Source organism: Canis lupus, chromosome 26 (genome assembly GCF_011100685.1).
Source record: "Canis lupus familiaris isolate Mischka breed German Shepherd chromosome 26, alternate assembly UU_Cfam_GSD_1.0, whole genome shotgun sequence".
Classification (NCBI taxonomy): Eukaryota; Metazoa; Chordata; class Mammalia; order Carnivora; family Canidae; genus Canis; species Canis lupus.
Genome location: NC_049247.1, coordinates 25,353,892 through 25,368,610, shown reverse-complemented (window position 1 = coordinate 25,368,610; position 14,719 = coordinate 25,353,892). Strand labels below are relative to the sequence as shown.

General features: G+C 39.3%; 1 protein-coding gene across 1 annotated transcript in view; it reads right to left on the bottom strand.

Moving 5' to 3' along the window:
• Positions 1-2,540: 2,540 nt before the first annotated feature.
• Positions 2,541-14,719, bottom strand: part of SLC5A1 (solute carrier family 5 member 1) — a 71,339-nt gene continuing 59,160 nt past the window's right edge. The window contains exons 13-15 of the mRNA NM_001007141.1: positions 13,642-13,857; positions 11,800-11,905; positions 2,541-2,758 (exon numbers count right to left, since the gene is read on the bottom strand). Of these exons, the coding sequence (NP_001007142.1) occupies positions 2,541-2,758; positions 11,800-11,905; positions 13,642-13,857 (540 nt within the window). The remainder of the gene's footprint in view (positions 2,759-11,799; positions 11,906-13,641; positions 13,858-14,719) is intronic.

Sequence of the window (14,719 nt, the reverse complement as noted above, 5' to 3'; positions counted from 1 at the left end):
TCCTGATCTTAGGGGAAAGGCTCCCAGTGTTTCCCCATTGAGAATGATATTTACTGTGGGCTTTATATATGGCTTTTAAGATGCTGAGGAATGTTCCCTCTATCCCTACACTCTGAAGAGTTTTGATCAGGAATGGAATGGATGCTCTATTTGTCAAATGCTTTCTCTGCATCTATTTAGAGGATCATATGGTTCTTGTTTTTTCTCTTGCTGATATGATCAATCACATTGATTGCTTTTTGAATCTTGAACCAGTTATTGCATCCCGAGGATAAATCCCACTTGGTCATGGTGAATAATCTTCTCAATGTTGTTGGATCCTATTGGCTAGTATCTTGTTGAGAATTTTTGCATCTGTGTTCATCAGGGATATTGATCTATAATTCTCCTTTTGGTGGGGTCTTTGCCTGATTTTGGAATTAAATTAATCTATTAAATTAATTAATCTATTGATCTATTAAATTAATTAACTTAATAGAACTTTTCATTTTAAAAAATTATTCCACTACAATTTATCACTTACTGGACCCTGGTCACCCAAGCAACTTAGTAAGTCCTAAAAAGGCATGCATTGAATGTAAACTCATGTTTAGTAGAGATTTTGAAGTTGAAATCTTCTCTTTTGCTCCCTTTTATTCAGGTTGCTAGACTCTATTCCCAACTGTCTTGGTTCCTATTTCCTAATATGCATCTTATGCCAACAAAACTCACCACACACAGTCAGTATCTGTTTAGAGTATCTAGAAAACAGGAAATCCAGATGTTACATTTTTTAATGTTATTATTATCAAAGTAATACATTTTAATTTATGGGACTAAATGCAGCTTAATATAACATCTGTTTGGCATCTTTCATGTATGTATCTCTCATCTCCTTTACAAAGTGACTTAGTCACACCCAGAGGAGGTAGGTAGATGCTATGAGCACCAAGGTCCCCATTTTTCAAAGAGAAAAATATACAGTTAAGACGAAATAATTTACCACAATATACACAGTGAATGATTGGCAATGCCAGAAATTGAATCCAGGACAATCTACTTTGTCCCTCCTTCATCCACCAGCTTACAATCCTTTCCCTTTATCTTATCAAAGCTCAAAAATACTACAAACCCTCATCTGAAACTGAGTCTGTTGAGTAATGCCAGCCACATAAAATTCTCCATCTTCCCCTCTTCTCTGTCTCACTTAAGGGCAATATGGACGGTGTATCAAATAGTATCTTTCCTTTCACAAAAAATGAAATTTAACTTCAAAGTTTATATTACAACATAATTGAGATTTCACAGGTAGGACTAAAAGAATTTAATTAACTAATTAATTGATTGATTAAAATTCTATTTTAAAACTTCTCCCTAGGAAACAGGTTCAACAAGAAATACACTCAGAACAGGGAGTACCTACCCTAACTTTGGTCAATAGATGATGACCAATCAAGATACCCCAAAAAGGAAGGGCTACAGTCACATGAACTCATGGGGAGGAGAATCTTGGGATAATTATTTCTATGTTTCAGGAGACTGTGGCTTTTTTGAGATGACAGATGCCCCAAGAGGTACATTTGTTCTTTTATGTGACATAGATCGGTTTCTAAGCTCATATGTCAACATCCACACCATGAGGAAGAGTGGTCTCTGGAAAATGCATTTCAATTGATGAGAGTCACCAGTCTGTATTGTGTGCAGCCACACACAAGAAAAAAATTAACCAAGGGCAAAGCTTACATAAAAATAATGCAAGTATTTATAAATAAGTGTCCAAATCACCCATTTGGTCCATAAGCATTGCTGAGTTCCTAAGACATTCCAGACACATTAAATGACAAAATAAGTAAAATCTCAAACATGAGGAACTCACAATGGACATTTTAAAGAAAACTAGAAAATCGCCTTGACTCAAGATTACCCACTTCCCACACTGGTCTGAGGCTGGTGCCTGCATCCATCCCCTTGGGGTAAGTCCTGCCAACCCCAAGCTTTCTCTTCAAATAGCAAAACACCCAGGGCAGGGACCCTATCAAGTTCCCATCTTCAACTTCAATGCATTCATTAGTTTGTCAGATTGGTTCTTCTTGGGCTAGAAAAAAATTGACAGGTATATGATGAGAGGGGAAATTTTTTCTTAAAAAAAATGAGGGGAAAGTCATGAAGGGAAAGTGGCATGAACCAGGGAGACCACAACTCCTAAAATAATATTTAAGAATCACAAACAACACTGACACACTGAATCTACCTGAGGAAAAACTTGCATTACACATAGCAGGGCTTCTTTTTTAGTGTGCCTTTTCCTGGATATGACTGAGTTGGATTTTCCTTCTGCAGCTCTAATATGTACAGCTGAGGATATCACACTGGCCTCAAATACATAAGTTAACAGCAAATTAATGACTTTTCTTCAGCTAGCCTAAAATTACACATTTATCAACTGGGCAAAATTTACAACTGACTGGTTTATCACAGGCTTAACACCACAGAACAGAACTAAAGAAGACAGAGTAAAAAGTCTGGCCTTCCTGAACAAAGCCTGCAGCAGAAGGCAAGGCTCAGGCAAAAAATGCATGGCAGAAAACTGCCACAGACAGCAGGATGATGCCATTAATGTTCACTACTGTTCGCCAGAAAGGTTTCTCTGAGGTGTCTGTCATCTTCAGCTTCATAGCTTCCTCCTCTTCCTTTGTCATCTTGGGGCCCTTCTGCTGGTCCAGGCCACAGAATAGGTCATAGGCACGCCTGAAGCATCCTTTTTTCTCCTCAGGAACTTCTGTGTCAAAGAAAAGGTATAAAAGGTTTTAGGGAAGATGCCATGACATGGAACATCTGTCATTCTGCAGACATATCCCAATTTTCTTGTTTGCAGGAGTGGAAATTGTACAAAATGTTTGAGTGAACTTGATTATTTATAAGATGATGGTAAAAGATGGATTCTACGTCTTTGTGATCAGCTAAATTAAGCTTTATCTCTATCAGGCCAATCCAAATATATCTTGATTTAGAAAAGTCAGGCTCAAACAGGAAAAAAATAGTCTATGAGAAGAAATGTTAGCATCAGACTGGGAAACTATGACATGAACAACATGGAAAACCCACCTCTGAAATACATAAACTCATATTTGCTTACCACATCACTGGAAAAGTCAGACTTGCACTACTCAGGAGCATATTGGTTATACCTGAAAGTTCCAAAAAGTTCCAAAGCCATGGATCCAGCCATGTGGTAATAATTGGTCTGAATACTCCCCGACACAGGGCAGCAAAAATGAAAACTTCCAGAGCTTAAAATCTGATGTTGCATATCAATACTGCTGAATCAAACCACCCAATTGGCCCTGCCATTCAAAGTGAATGACCACCAGGGGAACCAATTCTCTCCTCTGAGACAGCGTGACATTAAAGGCTAATAAATCTGGGTTAGAATCCCAGGTCTATAGTTCACTAGATATGAAATCAAGCCCACTGTGTTTTCAATACCATAGTCAGAGACTACTTCTCTCCATTCTCCCATTTTTTAAGAGTCACAGACTTTTAGAATTGCAAATAACCGTAATGATTAAGCACATATATGTGTCAGAACTGGAACTAAAACTCAGCTTTATGGTTTTGCTAATTCACCTGTCTTCAAGTGCAGGTAAAATTGGATAAATAATACCTTCTCCATTAAGATTCTATGAGAGGATGCCCAGTGTGTAGCAGATGTCAAGAGGTATTAGTCTCCTTCTACTCTCTTTTCTTTCATGCACTTAAGAAAGAGAGGCAAGTTTCCTTGTCCCTCTCCACTTTGTTCATTCCACCAGGACAGAAATATGAGAAGTAACAAAAGTTTGGGCTTACTTACCAGCCCAAGGGAGAAATGCCTGGTTGGCTGGGTGGCCTTAAGAAAGTCTCTATATCTTTTTTTCCCCATCACAAATTTGGAAGAATTATATTTGTATTATCTGCTTAAAAGTAAAATATGGTGCTAAAATGAATCACTAGTGTAAGATATTCATAATAAAATATATCATGATCATATCATTATCAATCATGATGACAATGATGGTGATGATGACAACATGAAGTTGATACAGCTTCATGCTGTTTCTCAGAAAATGGTGACAGTGACAACCATTATCTATAAAAAGCCCTCAAGAGATCTTAATATTTTACTTTAATGGGTCAGGGCCTTCCGTCTGCTTTCACCATGAGTTGACCAAGAAACAACAGAATTCAAGTGTTGTCATGAACCTCACAAGTCACTAAGCCAATTCTCCAGCCAGGGTGGAAGTCTCCTCTATGGAATCCCTGATAGATGCACTCTTGCTGTTCACCCTTTTCAGACCAACTCAGAAAAGTATTCCTTAGTAGCAATCATAATGGTGACAATTATAACCAATTCTTAAAATGGAGTATTATCTTGCTCAATGTTTCTAACACTGCTATAAGTATATGCTATCACTTAGAATACTTTTATATTAAAAACCCAAGCTTTAGAAAAAATGGAATCATTTGCACAAGGAGTCAATAGAGAAGTGAGGATTCAATCCCGGTTCTTCCTGAATCCAAATCCCACACTATCTCTTTGCAATATCCTGCCTCCTCACTTTGAGTTAAGATTGAACGAGTTCTGTACTGCTGAACAGAGGATACTGCACTGCAAGGCATTACAGGACCTCTTCTTCATAAGGTCACTACTTTCAAGAGCAAGAGACATAAGTGATTCTCCTAATACATAGAAACAGACACAGAGAGTTAGACAAAATGAGGAGATAGAAGAATATGTCCCAAATGAAAGAACAGGACAACTTCACAGCAAGAGACCTAAGCAAAATGAAAATAAGTAATATGCCTGATAGAGAATTTAAAGTAATGGTCATAAAGATACTCACTGGACTTGAGAAAAGAGTGGCGTACCTCAGTGAGACCCTTAACAATGAGACAGAAAATATAAAAAAGAACCAATCATAAACGAAGAATTCAATAATTTAAATTAAAAATACACTAGATGGAATAAATAGTAGACTAGAGGAAGCAGAACAAATCAGTAACCTGGAGGACAGAGTAATGGAAAGTAATCAAACTGAACAGGAGAGAAAAATAATATTATTAATTAATTAACAAATTAATTAATTAAAATAGACTTAGGAAACTCAGTGACACCATCAAGTGTAATAACATTTGTATTATAGGGATCCCAGAAGGAGAACAGAGAGAAAAGGAGGCAGAAATTTTATTTGAAAAAACAATAGCTGAAAAATTCCCAAATCTGGGGAAGGAAACAGAATTCCAGATCCAGGAGACACAGTAAACCCTCAACAACCCAAGGAGGTAGACACCACACACATAGTAATTAAAATGGACAAAACAGAGGAGTTAAGAGGCAGAGGAGTAGGGGGGCCCTAAGTTTGTCTTGTCTCTCAAATACAACCAGATAGTTATCAAATCATTCTGAACACCCAAGAAATCAATCAGAGATCTGAGAAAACAAATGCTGCAAGTCTACCAGTGGACCAAAATTTGGAAGGTAAGAGGTGTAAAGACTTGAATCTGGTGCAGCATAGCTGAGGATATGGCAGAGATAAGGAAGGCTGCTTAAGAAGGCTACCACAATGTATTATAAGCAACAGAACTTTTAGAAGTCTGCTACAGCCGAGATGTGCCTGGCTTAAAAGTTCTTAGGTGGTGAAGCAGAGCAGAATCCCAGCTGTGACAGCATGGTAAGAGGATCCCTGGAGTTATAAAAAGAATGGGTGATGCCTAAGTTTAGCTGAGTTCCCGGGCAAAGGAGCAGGGATGCTTGCTGAAAACAACGAATCTAGGTATTGCCTTTCTGCTCTGTGTTGCCATCAACTATGAATCACTGCATGGTCATATGACTGCATTCCTGGGATGGGGTCCAACAAAAGACAGAATCCTGAAGAGATACTTCACATTCCCCTGGGAGGAACAGTGCGCAGGCCATGGGAGTCCATAAAATTTGGAGTTTTGAGACTCAGTCACATGCCTGAGATAAAAAGTCACAGATCAGGTGAACACAGAGTTCTGACAGAAACCAGGTAGACAAGACACATTGGTTGCTTTTCTGTGAGGGCTTACTGTAGAGTGAGGGGGGTGCAAATTTTCAGCTCCAAGGTTAGAGAGCAGTGTGCAGCCATATTCATCTTGCCCATCACCGCTGAAAGCCTTCAGGAGGCAAAACAGCGCCACCTAGTGAAGTCTGGAGCCGCTTACTTCAAGTTCGACCTCTGCTCACTGCAGGCACTTTTCCACTAGGGTAAGTCCACCTGAGAATCAGGGAAACAAGCCCCTGCCCTAGAAGACCAGAAGAAAAAACTGGTGCTTACCAAGTTTACTGATCACAGAGGGCTTCGAAGCTTCAGCTCTTAGGGAAAAGAATATGTAGCATTCTTTGTATTTTTATTCTTTAGTCTTTTGGTTTTACATTTTTTAGTTATTTTACTTTTGTCAATCCTTTGTTGATTTTTATTTTAATATATACTTTATATTATTTTAACTTTTTGTTTCCTTACATTGTAGTGTGTGTCTGTGTGTGTGTCTGTGTGTGTGTGTGTGTGTGTGTGTGTTTCTTTCTTTCTTAATTTGGGTTCTAGTTTCTTTTAACAAGTAGACAAAAACACACCCAGGATCTAGTGGGGGTATGTTGTTCTTGTTGTTCTATTGTTGTTGTTATTGTTATATTGTTGTTTTCTCTTTCTTTCATCTTTTCTTTGCTGGGCAAAATGACAAGATGGAGAAATTTATCCCAAAAGAAACAACAGGAAGGAGTACTTACTGCCAGGGATTTAATCAATAAGGTTATAAGTAAGATGGCTGAACGAGAATTTATGGAATATTACTCAGCCATTAGAAAAGACAAATACCCACCATTTGCTTCGACGTGGATGGAACTGGAGGGTATTATGCTTAGTGAAATAAGTCAATCGGAGAAGGACAAACATTGTAAGGTCTCATTCATTTGGGGAATATAAAAAATAGTGAAAGGGAATAAAGGGGAAAGGAGAAAAAAAAATGAGTGGGAAATATCAAAAAGGGAGACAGAACATAAGAGACTCCTAACTCTAGGAAACGAGCTAGGGGTGGTAGAAAGGGAGGTGGGCGGGTGTGGGGATTACTGAGTGACGGGCACTGAGGGGGGCATTTAATGGGATGAGCACTGGGTGTTATTCTATATGTTGGCAAGTTGAACACCAATAAAAAATAAATTTATAATTTAAAAAAACTGTGTGGAGGTTCCTCGAAAGTTAAAAATAGATCTATGACCTATGACCCAAAAATTGCACTGCTGGGGATTTACCCCAAAGATACACAGCATGAAAGGCCGGGACACCTGCACCCCGATGTTTATAGCAGCAATGTACACAAGAGCCAAACTGTGGAAAGAGCCTCGGTGTTCATCAAAAGATGAATGGATAGGGATCCCTGGGTGGCGCAGCGGTTTGGCGCCTGCCTTTGGCCCAGGGCGCGATCCTGGAGACCCAGGATCGAATCCCACGTCGGGCTCCCGGTGCATGGAGCCTGCTTCTCCCTCTGCCTGTGTCTCTGCGCCTCTTTCTCTCACTGTGACTATCATAAATAAATAAAAATTTTTTAAAAAGATGAATGGATAAAGATGTGGTCTATGTATACAATGGAATATTCCTCAGCCATTAGAAACGACTAACTCTGGGAAACGATCAAGGGGTGGTATAAAGGGAGGCGGGCGGGGGGTGGGGATAAATGGGTGAGGGGCACTGAGGGGGGTTAGTACCTGAGCACTGGGTGTTATTCTATATGTTGGCAAATTGAACACCAATAAAAAATAGATTTAAATAAATAAATAAGAAATTTTTAAAAATTAAATAAAAAGCATTCAAATTGGCAAAGAAGTCAAACTCTCCCTCTTTGCAGATGACATGATACTGTAAATAGAAAACCCAAAAGACTCCACCCCAGGATTGCTAGAACTCATACAGCAATTCGCAGTGTGGCAGGATACAAAATCAATGCCCAGAGTCAGTGGCATTTCTATACATTAAGAATGAGAATGAAGAAAGAGAAATTAAGGAGTCAATCCCATTTACAAATGCACCCAAAAGCATAAGATACCTAGGAATAAACCTAACCGACCAAAGAAGTAAAGGATCTATACCCTAAAAACTACAGAGCATTTCTGAAAGAAATGGAGGAAGAACACAGAGACGGAAAATATTCCATGCTCATGGATTGGAAGAATTAATATTGTGAAAATGTCCATCCTACCCAGGGCAATTTTCACATTTAATGCAATCCCTATCAAAATACCATGGACTTTCTTCAGGGAGTTGAAACAAATCATCTTAAGATTTGTGTGGATTCAGAAAAGACCCCAAATAGCCAGGAGAATATTAAAAAAAGTAAACCATAGCTGGGGGCATCACAATGCCAGGTTTCAGGTTGTACTACAAAGCTGTGGTCATCAAGACGGTGTGGTACTAGCACAAAAACAGACCCATAGATCAATGGAACAGAATAGAGAATCCAGAAATGGGCCGTTGACTCTACGGTCAACTAATATTCGACAAAGGAGGAAAGACTATGCATTGGAAAAAAGACAGTTTCTTCAAATATGGTGCTGGGAAAATTGAACAGCCACATGCAGAAGAATGAAACTGGACCATTCTCTTACACCATACACAAAGATAAACTCAAAATGGATGAAAGATCTAAATGTGAGACAAGATTCCATCAAAATCCTAGAGGAGAGGGATCCCTGGGTGGCGCAGCGGTTTGGCGCCTGCCTTTGGCCCAGGGTGCGATCCTGGAGACCCGGGATCGAATCCCACATCAGGTTCCCGGTGCATGGAGCCTGCTTCTCCCTCTGCCTGTGTCTCTGCCTCTCTCTCTTTCTCTCTCTGTGACTATCATAAATAAATAAAAAAATTTTAAAAAAAAAATCCTAGAGGAGAACACAGGCAACATCCCTTTTGAACTCGGCCACAGTAACTTCTTGCAAGATACATCCATGAAGGCAAAAGAAACAAAAGCAAAAATGAACTATTGGGACTTCATCAAGATAAGAAGCTTTTGGACAGCAAAGGATACAGTCAACAAAACTCAAAGACAACCTACAGAATGGGAGAAGATATTTGCAAATGACGTATCAGTCATATTTGCAAGCTAGACTAAAGGGCTAGTTTCCAAAATCTATAAAGAACTTATTAAACTCAACACCAAAGAAACAAACAATCCAATCATGAAATGGGCAAAAGACATGAAGAGAAATATCACAGAGGAAGACAAAGACATGGCCAACAGGCACAGAGAAAATGCTCCGCATCACTTGCCATCAGGGAAATACAAATCAAAACCAGAATGAGATACCACCTCACACCAGTGAGAATGGGGAAAATTAACAAGGCAGGAAACCACAAATGTTGGAGAGGATGCGGATAAATGGAACCCTCTTACACTGTTGGTGGGAATGTGAACTGGTGCAGCCACTCTGGAAAACTGTGTGGAGGTTCCTCAAAGAGTTAAAAATAGACCTGCCCTACGACCCAGCAATTGCACTGTTGGGGATTTACCCCAAAGATTCAGACGCAATGAAATGCCGGGACACCTGCACCCCCCGATGTTTCTAGCAGCAATGTCCACAATAGCCAAACTGTGGAAGGAGCCTCGGTGTCCATCAAAAGATGAATGGATAAAGAAGATGTGGTTTATGTATACAATGGAATATTACTCAGCCATTAGAAACGACAAATACCCACCATTTGCTTCAAAGTGGATGGAACTGGAGGATATTATGCTGAGTGAAGTAAGTCAATTGGAGGACAAACAGTGTATGTTCTCATTCATTTGGGGAATATAAATAATAGTGAAACGGAATAGAAGGGAAGGGAGAAGAAATGTGTGGGAAATATCAGAAAGGGAGACAGAACATAAAGACTCCTAACTCTGGGAAAGGAACTAGGGGTGGTGGAAGGGGAGGAGGGCGGGGGTGGGGTGAATGGGTGACAGACCCTGAGGGGGACACTTGACGGGATGAGCACTGGGTGTTATTCAGTATGTTGGTAAATTGAACACCAATAAAAATTATTTTATTTAAAAAAAGAAGATGTGGTTTATGTATACAATGGCATATTCCTCAGCCATTAGAAATGACAAATACTCACCATTTGCTTTGACGTGGATGGAACTGGAGGGTACCATGCTGAGTGAAATAAGTCAATCGGACAAGGACAAACATTATATGGTCTCATTCATTTGGGGAGTATAAAAAATAGTGTAAGGGGATAAAGGGGAAAGGAGAGAAAATGAGTGGGAAATATCAGAGACACAGACAGAACATGAGAGACTCCTAACTCTGGGAAACGAACAAGGGGTGGTGGGAAGCGAGGTGGGTGGGGGGTGGGGGTGACTGGGTGATGGGCACTGAGGGGGGCACGTGATGGGATGAGCACTGGGTGTTATGATACATGTTGGCAAATTGAACTCCAATAAAAATAATAATAATAAATAAATAATAAATAAATAAAAATTTAAAAAGAGCACATTTATCTTGATGAGCACTGAGTAATATACAGAATTGTTAAATCACTATACCATATGTCTAAAACTAGTGCAACTGTATGTTAACTATACTGGGATTAAAATAAAATAAAAATGGTGCTAGCACAACTGGATAATCATATAAAAATAAAAATAAAATAAAATAAAATAAAATTCCACCCAGAGTTAAATCTGCCCTCTGCTACAGAATTAATCTCTTCATCCAGATTAAAACATTCAAAAGACTTCTCATCTATGTCCCTTTTAAATCTTTGATATTCTCACTTAATGTGAAGGCACTTTTGGAAGTAGGAGAAGCAAGTAGCATGCTCCTGCCTCCCTGCTCCAAGGAAGCAGGAAAGGTATACCTTTTCAACAACATCTCAACTGCCTATGGTTCCAGGTTCCTTCCAGTACATGCAGAGTCACAGGTTTCAGAACTAAGAAGTCTTTAGAGACCAAAGCAGATTGTTTCAAAGATGGGATAATAGGCAAAACCTCTCCCTTCCTGGACCTCAATTTACATGTCTGTAATATAAGGGCATAAGACCAAAAGCTCTCTAGGGCCCTTTCCAGAGCTAGGATTCTATGACATTTCTGATGGCCATTCTCAGAACTTAATCTGCTTCATCTGTGCTCTCCTTAAGATGGAATGATGAGACCTCTGGCCTGGCACCGGATGAAACCACACATGACCTTATGCTCCCACACCTTTGCACACCACATGCCTCCACAACCATCGTCCATGTGTGCACCAAATGTAAGAAGAAAAGGTTCCAACACACAAGCTGAGGAAAGTTTTTTCCATGATCAGGATAAATCTCTGGATCCTCACTAAGCATTATCTTACTGAACTTCAGAGAAAATTTATTTTCTAAATCCTATGTCGGGATAAGATCCCCAAGAGCCTCTCACCTCTCCTCCTGATGTCACTAGACTCACCATTGCTCAGGTTCCATCTACTTTCAGTTCACAGTCTCTGACTCTTCCCTTCTCCCTGGCCATGCTCCCAAATCAAGTCAGGGTGGCAAATACCCGACTCATACTTACTGCGCACTGTGAACTATGAGGTATAAGGAGGCTGCTGTGATTCTGCACCTTTCTCTTCCCCTTGACCAGGTCTCAGAGTGAACTTCCCAAAACCCACTTATCCATCTCATCTCCCACTTCACTCCTTACTCCTAAAAGAGAGATCTGAGCTTTGATGTAGGCATTTTGCAAAAACTTCAGTAAGGTGGTCTTGCTGTTGGAAGGGTAACTTTTTTTAAGGCTTGGGATAGGCTCCAAATCACAAATCACCTATATCAAGGGTCTCCTCTGGGGTTTCTTGGATGTCCTCTTCTCCAGCATCCAAGTCAATACGCTCCTCTTTGCTGTTGCGTAGGCTCCAACACAGGCGGTAGAGCTGTGGAGAAAGCAAAACAGGTTGGCAGAAAGATCCAAATAGCATATTGGACCAGAAGTTGAGAGAATAAAAAAGATGTGCATCAAGAAAGGAAAAGGTGCATCACTTCTTGGAAGGTGTCAGTGGATGGCTAGTTATTGCTCTAGAACACAGTGAACATTGGAGGTGCTCCATTTAAGGCATTCATTTGGCCAGTGTTTGCTGAATGAAACTCATTAAGAAATGAAAACAACAACAAAAAAGGAGGTACTGTGGTCTCTCAGTACCAACAAAAACATAGATAACAGTTTCCATCCACATTATCTCTAAATAAGTTGAGTACTTCAGTGTAAATTATATGCATGGATATACAAATCCTTATAATATTCAGAGACTAAGAGCCTGCCTTGAATAAAGAAATGTTTGTCAAATTAATGAACTCTTCTTACATATGATAACCAAGTTTGTTCCTTTTAGCCCTGGTGCTAAGAAAGAAGACTAAACACCAATTTGTCCAGACCAGTAGTATAAGAGCAGAGTTTTGTACTATGTGTTTGTCACATTATAAGCAGATAAACTGTAGAATCATAAGTCATATTCGAATAGAATAGAGCTGAAGACACAGTTTCTTGGAAATGAAACCAGAAATTTGAAGAAGTCTGAAAGTCAATGAAATGTATTCATTCCAACTATGCCCTCTTTGGGGACTACCTTGCTTCTCTACTTCAAGAAGAATCATGGAGCTAAATGTGTTTGAGCTGCAATACTTGCAAACACTGAGACATCAGGAATCAATTAATACAGTGCAAAGAAAGCTATTGACAGATTCAGCCAATAAACATAATGGTGGTTCTTCTGCTATAAAAACAGTCTGTTTGACATTAAGATTAGTCATAGCTTTGAAAATTTGGCAATGAGGTTGAAAGTCTCTTAGGGATTCCATAAATCCCTATATTTGTGTATGCATGAGTAAAAAGTTAACAAAGTCCTTTCTCTTTCTTTATGGGTTAATATGATCTTGGGTTAACTCTAGCTCTGTTCCTTGGAAGCCTGGGAAAGGTAAAACATTAGCTATGTTGGATTACCAGATAATACTGCTTATGGTAAAAAATGACCTATAACTGGAAATCTTCATCTGCACTGGGGGAGCTATGAATAAATCCTAAACCAAGGGTGACATCTAGAGTTAAAAAAGAGTAATTGCCATTTCTGGAGTCTTGAATCAATTAGACTTTGATATTGTTTGAAATTTATCAAATTATACTGATAGTTGTTTGGAGGGTTAATTGGGGGAAAAATTAATGGTATATCAGACTTCAAATTTCCCTGGGTGTGGTAATTTTTGTAATTAAGTATCTCCCTTGTTGGGACCCGTGGAAGTTATGCCATGGAACTGCTAGAAGAAATCTAAGTTCCTATTTGAGACATGAGCATGTAAGCCAGACTAACTCTTGTGCTTATCCATGTGATTCATTCCCTTGCACCTGTGCTGTCTCTTGGGGAGCAGGATCCAGAGAACAGCTTCTGGACCAAAATATGTACTACTATGAGGACTCTTGCTGAAGACACATGCTTGATATTGCTTTGCTGGCACACCATATTTTCTGCTTGTGTTTTTCTATGTAAAACCAATCTCAAGCATGGACTGTTGTAGTCATGTTAGTGTGAGATATCTAATTGATCAAAGGACAACAAAGTGGGTGTTGCAGCGTGAGCATGAAACAAGGGCAGGACACATCCCCAAAATGGATACTCACATGCACATCTGGAATTGGCTTGGTGAAGAGAGAGACAACCAGGATGATGACGACAGAAATGACAAAGAGGATGATGGCAAAGTATAGGTAGTGCACTCCACAGATAATCGTGGGACAGTTGCTGGGCTGCATGCAGCTCCCAGTTCCATAGGCAAATTCAGTCACCATACGGGACACCCCAATCAGAAATCCTATGATCAGTCCCCAAAAGGCTCCCTGTGAAAAAAATCCTGAATTAATTAACACCAAACACATGAAACAGCTAGGCATTTCTGGGGCAGGGGGAGTGGGAAAAGGCAAATGAATAAAAATGAGACAAATGATAGCTTTAGGTCTTCTAATGCTAGAACTTGGCATTCAGAATATGACTAGGAACGTGATGTCCAGCCCAGGCGTTTAGCGGGTGTGTTTATCATGTTTCAGTGACATGATACCTCGGTCATAAAATGAGATTCATAATATAATGGAGTATAGTGTCTAATACTTGGTATCAAATGTCAACCCAAAGTCTTAATTCCAAAAACTCTCTTTAATTTTAAAAAAATAATTTGAATCTCCTCCCTCTAGCTACTATCACCACCAATAATTTGAATCTCCTCCCTCTAGCTACTGAATGTGTCCAGATTTAGACACATTCAGATGTAACCTAAGTATCTGCATTGTATTCCTTGAAGACGCTGAAAAACGAATTGGGTCTTTCGAGGATGGAAGAGAAAGGAATGTTTCCATCAAAACATAAGTACATGGGCATGACTGGGTGGCAGGCGCTGAGGTGGGCACTTGACGGGATGAGCACTGGGTGTTATTCTGTATGTTGACAAACTGAACAACAATAAAAAGTAAATTTATTTTAAAAAACATAAGTATTACTTTTTTCATTAGCCTCTCCTAAAGATCCAAAGTCACTGTTTTTAATTTGAGAACATAAAATTATACTATGTGTCTTTATATTAAGTTTTGGGTTTGCATATTAAAAATATGGAAAAAAAATAAAAAAAAATATGGAAAACCTTTAAGAGACTAAAAATACTGGAGTACAATTTTTTCAGTTTTTTTTAATCCCTTCCTTCCTTCTTTC